The 10,836-nt window shown below is 43.4% G+C and overlaps 1 protein-coding gene across 1 annotated transcript; it reads left to right on the forward strand.

Annotated features, from left to right (window-relative positions):
* Positions 1 to 6,820: 6,820 nt before the first annotated feature.
* On the forward strand, positions 6,821 to 9,306 carry LOC115315192 (4-coumarate--CoA ligase 1). Its single transcript, XM_029974428.4, has 3 exons — positions 6,821 to 6,974; positions 8,164 to 8,424; positions 9,170 to 9,306. Exons 1-3 carry the CDS (start codon positions 6,821 to 6,823, stop codon positions 9,304 to 9,306), a joined length of 552 nt encoding a protein of 183 aa, XP_029830288.3.
* The last annotated feature ends 1,530 nt before the right edge of the window (positions 9,307 to 10,836 follow it).

Consider the following 10,836-nt stretch of genomic DNA (forward strand, 5'->3'; position numbering starts at 1 on the left):
CGAGCGTCGTGTTCATATAAATCAACAAGCTAAAACAAATTCAAAAATGGGGACGAAGCGCTTTCCTTTTGATGGCTCCTCGGGCTACCGCCCAGGCCACCCACCGCTAGGGCCGGACCTGGGTGAAAATGCATAGAGTACTCCTCTAAGAAATGGCCCGTCTGCAGTGAGGAAGGAGATACTAAATGTTTAAATTGTGATTTTTATGGAGCATGAGTTCACAATCATTCTTGTATTTATGTATATTTATATTTCCGCATTTCAGGTCTACTGGCATTTGCACTAAAGAAGACGTGTTCCTTGCATGGAATCCCCTCACTCCCGTTTCCGGGTTTGCAATAGGCATGTTTTGTATGTTTGTAGGCGCGAAGATTGTGATTACCGATGCCTCAATTTCATGCAAAGATTTTCTAGACACACTTAGGACCTTTCAGGTGAGGAATGTTGGGCGGAATCACGAATAAGGATTATCTCGTAGAACATTTTACCCACCTGAGGCCGTGTGCATTGGCCATAGGGATACAAAGAGCGATTGATAAAGAGGTTAAATTTTTAAATAAATCGAATATTCGTACAACATGAATGCTAAATTTTAATCCTTAGTTAATTTTCTTTACAATATTAAGCTATGTAAGCGATCCTCGAAATATGTTCTTATTAATTTTTTTTTCTGCGGTAAAAAGAAACATTCTAAATACTACGATCTCATCTCTCGAGATTAACCAGTCAGAATAAGTGCACCATGATTATGAGAAAGTACAGGAAGTTTCACAGAGATGACAGTGTTTTTCGACCAGGGTAAATAAACTATACATTACCAAAAGCTCAAACTTCGTGAGACTGGGACGCTAGCGGTTGGGATATAAGTTATAACGCGAAAGTTTGAGAAGATTACGTCACCTGGATCAAAAGATAATTGAGCAAAACGAAACTTTTCCACGAGCCGACGTCCAGCCCGTACCCCGGGAAAACTCACTCATGAGTGCACTCACTCACCTCACTCAATCTCACCGACCAGGCTTGAGGTGAGGGTGAGTGAGTTCGTAAGCCTCGATAAGTTTTGAGTGATGGGTGTGAGTTCGGTGAGTTCATGAAGTCGGTGAGTTCATGAAGTCGGTGAGTTCATGAAGTCGGTGAGTTCATGAAGTCGGTGAGTTCATGAAGTCGGTGAGTTCATGAGTTCGGTGAGTTCATGAGTTATGTGAGTTTCGTGAGTTCGGTGAGTTTTGAGTTCGGTGAGTTCATGAGTTCGGCGATTTCATTAGCTCGGTGAGTTTCGTGAGTTCCGTGAAGGCCATGAGTTTATGAAATCGGTGAGTTCATTAACTCGGTAAGGTCATGAGTACGGTGAATGATGTAAGTTTCTGAGTTCGATTGGTTCATGAGTTCGGTGAGGGGCGTGAGTTTATGAGTTCGGCGAGGAGCGTGAGTTCATGAGGTCGGTGAGTTTGAGTTTGGCGAGGCATGAGGTCCCTAAGGGGACATAGGTTCCATGAGGGTTTGCAGGGCGACGTCGGGGAAGGGCAGGTAGCGTGACTGCTCCGTGTATTTGCTGGAAAGTTGAGCAGACGTTGGCTTCGCAATGCGTTGTTAGCTCGTACGGCTGGTTCTATACGAGTGATGGCAAGGGGGGATAGGGCGCCGACGGATTTATCTTAGCTCCTCGGCTCCGGCTTGCTTCGCGGCAGCTTGGTGTGGTTTTTTGCCGCTTGTCGCTACAGGGCTATCCAGCTCGCCTCGATTTTCGTCATGCAAACTGTGAGGCACTGATATACGCGCGGCGTTTTCTTGTATCGTGAAGGAAGACAACGGGTGCTACGCCGGTACGCCTGAAGGCACAAGGTGCTGTTTTGAGTGCGCTTGTCTTATGCTTGGTCGCTAATCATGAAGTCAATATCAAAATGAAAGCCTGCTGGGAACTGTCACAATTTGCTTGCATTCTTGTTTGTTTAATTCGTAACCTAGAGTTCTGTAAAAAAATACACGCATGCACATCTTCGTGCTTGAATACACCCAAAACGCCAGACTTGTTCATTATTGGTTTAGAAGGACATTTATTCCGTATCAAATTTATTAGATTCTTGATTGTCATGATATAATTGCAGACGATAAGTTTCTATACTGCATTAAAAATATAAAAATAAATATTTTTACTTTCGCCGAATATCAGTGATGCCACATTCTTGACAGTTGGGAGATTCCAACGATCGTTTGCTCAATGATCGTTTTTTGACGTTTAACTATCGTTTAACGTAAAAGCAAAAGTGTCAGCAAGAAAAATTATATTGTTTTATTTCTTGCTGATAAGATTAGTTTTCTTCTCTTTACTGAATTATATGCAACATGCGCCCACAGTCTCATTTCCTGTTTTGAGAATATTAGGCTTAAGCGAGCGTCGACTCAAAGATTTTTTTTTCTTTTTCAATGGTCTTTGGATATAGGTAACACCATGTTCTCAAACTTGCGTGTTATACCTTCAAACAGCTAGCGTCGCATACTCACGGAGTTCCAGATTTCTGCTATCCAGAGTTAATTTTCCCGTGCCAACCCCCCCCCCCCCCCCAAAAAAAAAAAAAAAAAAAAAAAAAAACGGTTCTCTTTTTTCGGGAACTCCCCGTACTTATGGCACAACCGTTCGCGCGGCTCATGTTAGCTTTCTTGATAATAAATTTACAGGGATTTATATACTGTAGTATTATATAATATATTATAATTATATAATAAAATGTAATACTATATTATATACTGTGAGACTGTCTGATTCATTCATGCTATTGTCTCTGGAATTTCAACACTTAACTAGTAGAAAAAGAAGCAAGAAGCAGCCGTAACGTTACTAAAACATTCAGTTGCTAAACTCAGCCTTGAAACATGGACCGCTGGCGTTCACCGAAACCAAACTATATACGATAATTGCGCCACCCTTTAGCGACGACTCAAAACATGAAAGTTGCTCTATATAGCTATACTGCAGGATGGTCCTGCGAGATGGCGCAATCGGCCCTTCCGCAACTCGACGGAACAAACACGTGCAGCTGTGCCGTTCCCGGAGTGGCCGCTGAGGGAGAAATGGCGGCGTTGCGATCGTGTTCAGTTCTCGAGTGCAGAACGAATCCATTTTTTTCAAAGCAGGCTCCTATAGCAGTTCCCAACTGAGTATTCTATCAACGTAACCATGTTGTTGAGCAGCCGGTGCCAAGTTGAGCGGCCGGTTGTGCAGCCGGTGCCGGCCCCGTTCAGTGATGACGGTTGACTAGGGCCTCACAGGGACAGAACGTTTCCGGGGTTGACGTCACGTTTGGCTCACTTTTTTAAGGCTCATGACATATCTGTCTAACGGCGGTCCGGGCAACCAATTCGTCTTCGGATTGCTTAGTCTAGCCTAGCCAGATAATCTAACCTAACATAACTTAATCTAGCTAGACGTAACCTTACCTAACTTGACAATACATTAGCATCTTCGCTAACCGTAATACGACCAATGAAAGAGGCTTTCACCCCCTGTCAAGACACTGTTGATTTACGTAGCGCTATTTCATTAGTGCTTGATTTTCCTAGCTACAAAAAAAAAAAAAAATTGCCACAGAACTGCGGCACGCCATTATGTTTCTAGGGCCTCGAATGTATATACTATACTGTACACGTCGTAAATATATATTTCTGTTAAATACTGCACACTTGTTTTATCCCGCAGGTATCACTCTTTGTTGCAATCGCCGGCCGGATACAGGACATTGTTAATGAAGTAAAAAAAAATAAGGAGGACGTATCTCGTGTAAAACAAATTATTGTGGGTGGAGCAGTGATCCCGAAATCACTCTCAATGGATATTCATGAGATCTTCGACGTGAAATCACTCATCAATAGCTACGGCTTGACTGAAACATTTGCTTTTCTGAGCATCTCGCGCCGCGGAGAAATTACCTTCGACAATAATGGGTTTCCCATTGCCGGGAGTAAAGTCCAGGTATGCCTGAAATTCCCCAAACGGTGTACGTTTTTCTTTTACTTTCCAATTAATCAAATGTCGTATTGCCACAGGGTGTCTTTTTGTTTACTAGAATATAGTGGCAAGCAATTTACTTATACCGATGAAAGTATATAAGTAATGACAAAACAAAATGGTGTTATTTACTGATCTTTGTCTATATTGAACAATCCATGAGTCATTTCACGTATGTATGCATATGATGATTGGCGATTTGAGAATCAGAAGTAATAGGTCTATGAACTTACGGACTGGAGGTCTAACACTGTAACATAGGTGCGCCATTATTAATCTATAGGCCAATAAGAATATCGCTATAAACAGCTTTTAAGTAAATTTCACTCACTTCCCTTTTTTATGGAGTAAAATTGAGTGAAAGGTTAAAGGCCTCTAAAAAATAAACCTTCTTATAACGAGAAAACCACTTAAATTCAATATGTAACCATTCGATAAGAAGCTTTCCTCAAACCACCTGACGGAACATTATCATGCTTTCAACACAGAAAAAAGAAAATTGAGAAAGGGGAAAAGGGAGGGCATACATTTGACAATGCTTCACAGCTGGTCTAATAAAACATTAGGCCATAACTACTGAACGATTGTGTGCATCTTTATTTCTCTTTTACCGTCTGCACCTGTTGTTTGGTTTAAGGCAGAATTAAATACGTTATATTCACTTTCGCATGATTAAGCGCGTTCGTGTTTATTGCGCTACTTTGTTTCTGCGTTAGTGCTATCCCTATTGAAAAAAACAGCACAACCTGGTCCCAGCATCCCAACTTCATGTTGGGTTATGGCACCAGCTTGCCGTGCTGGTCCCAGCACAAGGTGGTCCCAGCACAAGCTGGTCCCAGCATCCCAGCTTCATGCTGGGTTATTGCTCCACCATGCCCAGCTTGCCGTGCTGGTCGAGCCGGTTGGATGCTGGGTCGTGCTGGGTGAAAGCTGGACAAATGTTGGGCCATGCTGGGTGAACTGCCCATGCTGGTTAGGCTGGTTTACTTCCCTACCATTTTAACCAGTTTAAATTAATACACAGGATAAACAAGCCAAACGCTTCAGAAAAGCCAGCTCGGCATCTAATTTATTATTTTCGTATTCGCGGTCTGCTCACATGACCTCAGATGCTACACATCCACTGCGCTGACACAGTACTAACCGGCAAACAGATAGTAGTTTTCGGTGCAAAACAAACAATGCTATTAAAACTACATTGCTTATCTCTCAACACGAAAAATACTAGACACGCCAAAAACAAGCAATAACAATAAAAAATACTACACGGATGAGAGAAGCGAACCTGGGTCCCGCCCGTAATGGGGACGAAGCGTCCTCTTGCGTAGTCGGCAGAGGCCAGGAAATCCGAGTGGCTGGGATGGCATTGGCGATACTCCTCGGCACCATCGTCATTCACGAGCACACAGATGTTCTAAGGCACGAAACGACGCCTCAGTCGGGGCATCCGACTTCTTACCGCGCTGAACGGACTGCCGCTCGACCAAATTGGCGTCGCGGAGGCCTGCGGCGCGACGGCCGGCGCTGCTGTTTGCCGACCCAAACCAGTTTTCGGCTTCAACGGCGCGACGTACGGCGCCGCAGAGTCAACCGCTCCGTGCGCGGTTCAGTGCTCGGCGCCGCACGCCGTAGAAGAGAGGAGCCAATGGGAGGTGGCGTAGATAGTGACGTCGCGATGCCATGGCAACGCTCAAGCCGGTCTTCGGCGCGTCTTTCACATTCTGAAGGACGTGATTAGTGTCGTCTGCTCTCCCTATTTCCCCCCCGATGCCTTCCCCAACGGAGCGGTTCCTTGAACTGTGCGACTGTTTCCCTTTTTATATGACAAGACGCAGCCAGACTACTAGATAAGGACGCTACGAACAACCGCTGGGAAATTATAGGAGAGGAGTTCGGAATAACAAGCGAGTTTCTCCGTGGCACTTGTTTCACATCGTCTGTGTTGTGACGGATGTCGTGTTGATTTGGTGACATTTTCGAAAGTAGCCTTCATCTCTGGCGCGCCGCCGGGGCAGCAAAGCCCCGGCGGCGCGCCAGACCTGTCCTGTCCTTCGGTGTTTCGGTAGACCCAACAAGCTCGCAGTGTGCCTGAAGTGCCCGGTTGTCTACCAAAAACGAGAGGACAAAGAACAGGACGTGGAGTCGTCCCCACCCCACTCGACCTTGGCGCGCCCGCTCCCGGCAATGCCAGTTCGACAAGCTCTCGCCGACCTTGGCGTGCGCGCTCCCAGCAAGACCAGCTTGAACCAGCTTGGGCCAGATTCAGAACCAGCTTGAACCAGCATGACCAGCTTGAACCAGCTCAAGTACCAGCTTGCTCGTCTGCAGTGCCAGCTCGAACCAGCTTGAACCAGCTTGCCAAGCTTGAACCAGCTTCAGTGCCAGCTCGAAACAGCTTGCCCAGCTGCAGTGCCAGCTCGAACCAGCTTAAACCAGCTTGATTATTACCTAGACCAGCTCGAACCAGCTCGAACCAGCTTAAAAACCAGCTAAACCAGCTTGATATCCTTGCTGGTTTTTCCAATAGGGATGCCACTTATAATAGCTTTAATATTGACAAAACAGCCTGAGTGTCACTACCTTGATCTACAGGTGTAAAAAATAAAGTAGTATCTCACTCTTAGCTTAGTCTTGATAGTGAGAAAACAATTTTTATACAATCTAAATGGACGCGCAAATGAAAAAATATAAACATGTAGGGTCTTATAATTCATTATTCCGAATATCACGAAAACTCCACAATTTTCAGAAACGGTGGTTGCAGCTGTGTCTCTTAGTGAACACTATTTCGAAAAGCTCAAACGGTGATTTGAAATGATGCCTCAGGTTATAGATCTGACCAGCGGAGAGCCTGTCGACGCATATCAGACTGGCGAAATTGTGGTTCAGAGCCGAAGTGCCATGAAAAGCTACTTTGGGCGTCCAGAAGCTACCGCCGAAGCTTTGAGCAGTGATGGCTGGTGGCGTACAGGTAAAGAGTTAATATAATTCTCATTTTGTGTTAAAAACAGCAAGCATTAAGGCACTGTAGTCAACATTCAGATATCTCTTCTGTGCCTGATTAGTTCGGTGGCAATGTGTGCCCCTTTTCATATTCACGGGCCTATATTTTGTACATTAACCCATTATCAGACACAAGACATGTTTTCCTGTGAAGCATGTGGATATATTATGCTACGAAGATGAATAATGGAACCATTCCCAAAGCCCAGCAATATGGAGTATATGAAACAGTATAATCAAATAAAAATAATTAAATTAGGCTTTGTGAATGTTTGTAACGCAGGTTTTGAGGTTCGACTATACTATTTCAACACTGAAGAAAGACAATTTAACCTTCGCCGCGCATGACTGCTACTCTAGATTCTTCAAAATGCACAACGCAAAAATCAATAAACAATCTCACAAGTATTAGACTAATTGTTTTCACTACAGGCAACGTCGGTTTCAAAACAGGATGACATGCTGTCGTTTATATACAAACACAGTACATATTATTCCTGTGTGTCGTAGTGGGAACTTTCGCTTAACGGATCTTTGAGCTTCTGCTTAGGTGCAGATATGAGTTTTCTTTTAAGCAGTGCTGTAAAATTTTTTTTTTGCGCACGCTTAATGATTTGACTGGTCGCCGATATATTCAAACGCTTGAACAGCTGTCCCTAATATATATATACAATTATCATTGCGATCAGAATATGACAAAATTGTTTATATGTGTCACTGCTAGAAATTGGTAACATGTATGTGTTTAATATGAAGCGTGTAATCCTAAAATATCCTGCCTTGAAACTATCATAAGCTCACGAATGATATCTCGTAAAATTTCGATAACAAGTACTTTAAACTGAAAGTTGAAAAGTTATACAGGACTAAATAAACATCTATAGCGAAACACAGACATTGTTTATGACACGCAACCAATTCAAAACCGCGGATGTACTCTTGCGTGAATGCGGCCAGTCGTGGAAACTTCAAGAGTGCATTTATACAATTTTGAAGCCGAAAAATTTGCGACTGTCTAACTTGTTATAAATTAATATACCCCCGCAAATGGATGGCATCCATTTGGATTATTTCTCAAAAGACAATCGAAAACACTAGAATAATTGAGCTTCAAAAGAAACTAACATGTACAGTATAAATCTCAATTTTTTTTTCAGGAGATTTAGGCTACTACGACCTTAAAGGACAAATTCATATTGTCGACAGATTGAAACAAATGATAAAATGCATGGGAAACGTGGTCACCCCCGCTGAGCTGGAAAATATTTTGATGAGTCACGAGGATGTGGCAGAAGCTGTAGTTGTAGGTGTTTCAAGTTTCAAGTACGGCGAGGCGCCAGCAGCTTGCGTGGTTGTCGAAGACGGCTGCGAGAGAAACCTCGAAAGCCTGGCAGAAGAATTAAAGGCGCTCATTGCAGGTATATACTATGCTCGCCATATGAAAACTGTGTCCTCGGGTCTTTGCGTGAGCGAGCCTTAAACTGGTGCAGGTTAGAGTTTATCCGTTTTTCTATTTTCTCGTACAAACATTGTTTAGTAAAAATGCGACCTGAGGAATCAAATTATTCACAAGTAATGATGTCTATGAACTTAATAAGCATGAAAAACATGAAAGAATAATCAATAATCAAAATAACCTCTTTTAAGCACTTGTATGCAAAAGAAGCCCTTTTTTGTAGGAAAAAAAAAAACGCTGTTACCCCAGCATTCGTCTCTTTTAAAAGTCTGTACCTTTCGCGACCACAGATACTTTACAATGTTGCGTTATTGTGCTTATGAAATACATATTCTAAACGACGGAGTACATTAGGGATAGGCAGCAACTCTTGTTTTTCGTCATAATTGCAAGAATTTAAGGTGTTGTGTTAAACAGCCACTACAAAACAATTTAGGGGCCAAGATTATCTTGAATATTTGATTTGGATTGTTGTAATAAGGCAGAAACTCCAGATAACTTAATCCATAACATACACAAAGCAAGACAGTTGTAAATTTGTTCGTGTTGGTGCCGTATATTTTTGCGCTGTTGAAAATATTCAATAATTCAAAATTCAAACTTTTTTGCTGTCTTTTATAAGTAAACATATCTAAGTGTAGTGGTGAGTTTACGGCGGATTTGCTTAGTGTATACTTGTTTGTTTTATTTTGTTTTCTGTTGCGCAGGTCAAGCAGCGGCGTTCAAGCAACTGTACGGCGGAGTTTTTTTTATGAAATGTCTTCCCAAGTGCATTAACGGAAAGATCATGAGGCAAGACATTAAGAAGAAGATATCTAATATCAAGAAAGAGATGCAAAACTAGTGGATCTTGTGAGATTTACGAGTCTTATGTAAACCAGTAAGATTCGTGAACGGAAGGTGGTTAGGAAATACTTTACAAGGAATACAGTTTTTGCTTTGTTGCGAAGCCCCACATGATTAAAGTGGAGTCAATAAAAAATTGTCCACGACGAATGAAACGTATTTATAGAAAAGGTAATTATAGCCTCGATGTGTTCAATGCTACTCGGAACATTACAATCATGAGGAATAATACGTTTTCAAGATGTGGGCATTCATTAAAGGGACCATGAGATGATTTTAAAATCGAATTTCATCCACCGCACGTCGTAAAAGGTGTGAAAAGAAACACAAAAACACAAAAATAGGGAGCCAAAAAAATTATTTGCTATAGAACTTTTAAAAGAAAACTGGACTTTTTTGCGCCTTCTTTTCTTCGCCTTTTCACTACGATGCATCCGCGGAAACGGGGCACGTCAGCCGAATCCACGTCGCCTATTGGGTAAGAGCCTACCTCACCAGCACCGCGATCGTAAACAATAAATAGCCGGCGAATGTTTCCTAAAAGTTTTGTTAAACAATATTCAGATCCACATTTTGTAGCATAATCAGAGATGTGTGGCGAAAATTGCCAAATTTGATAATGCTGAGAGTCAAGCGCCATCTATCGTGTGGTAAACGAAGCAACTACTGCGCGTGGGCAGTAGGGCAGGACCGAGTTCAGTTGCTTGGGTCGCGACGGCCGTCGAACGTTTTTTTCATGGAGAATAGAAGGGTAGGAGGGGGCATGACGTCGGCCGCGTAGCCTCCACAAGCCATGCTTCCTTGACGCCTCGCCTCTTTCTCATTTTCCTCCTTACTCTCCTCACTTACCATGCCAACGTGACCACATCACGTGACCGTAGCTAGACTTCGTCTTGCTGTGGGGTACTAAAATACACCACAGTCTAGACTTCGACCTGATAAAACCTACCGGACGGAGCGCGCGCGCAAGCCTGCAAGGAGTCCTTCTAGAATCAACCATCCATCTCACACGTGACATGTCACGCGCACCAATCGCCAGAGAGATCTGCAGTCACGCTGGGCACAAAATCGTTTAAACTTTTTATGACTAGGCTTCACCAATATTGCAACGTGCCTCCTCCTAGTACTTCTAACCTCCTTGGTTTTTTCCTTTGATTCCCTTCCTCTCAAAACTCTGACTGACTGAACGTTTATTTTTCTACTGTTCTTCTCGCGCGTGCCGACTTCAAGCAGCAAGAAAAAAAATACCTAAAACAGACCACGACGAACAAGAACCCTGGCTACGAATCCACCGACTCCGACGAAGCGAGCTGCTCAGAATATAGGCGTAGCAGGCACTCCGACTCGGCGCAGCGTTGCTTCGTCGCAAGACCGTCTGCCTACGACCGGCTGGCGTGCTGAATGGAGTATGCCCGCGCTACCCTTGTGGACCCTTCCCGCATTATAGTTTGATCGCTGCCCTCAATTTTAGATTAAGAGGTGAGGTCAATCTCTTCCCCTGGCTTTCCGAGGCAGTGTTGACGAACAC

Source organism: Ixodes scapularis, unplaced genomic scaffold, assembly GCF_016920785.2.
Source record: "Ixodes scapularis isolate PalLabHiFi unplaced genomic scaffold, ASM1692078v2 PGA_scaffold5__190_contigs__length_132052651, whole genome shotgun sequence".
Lineage (NCBI taxonomy): Eukaryota > Metazoa > Arthropoda > Arachnida > Ixodida > Ixodidae > Ixodes > Ixodes scapularis.

Bases quoted from the DNA above. Each gene is read 5' to 3' on its own strand.
- LOC115315192 (XM_029974428.4), top strand. From the start codon at position 6,821: ATGCCTCAGGTTATAGATCTGACCAGCGGAGAGCCTGTCGACGCATAT. The intron at 6,975-8,163 runs GTAAAGAGTTAA...TTTTTTTTTCAG, and splicing joins TGATGGCTGGTGGCGTACAG to GAGATTTAGGCTACTACGAC. The intron at 8,425-9,169 runs GTATATACTATG...TCTGTTGCGCAG, and splicing joins ATTAAAGGCGCTCATTGCAG to GTCAAGCAGCGGCGTTCAAG.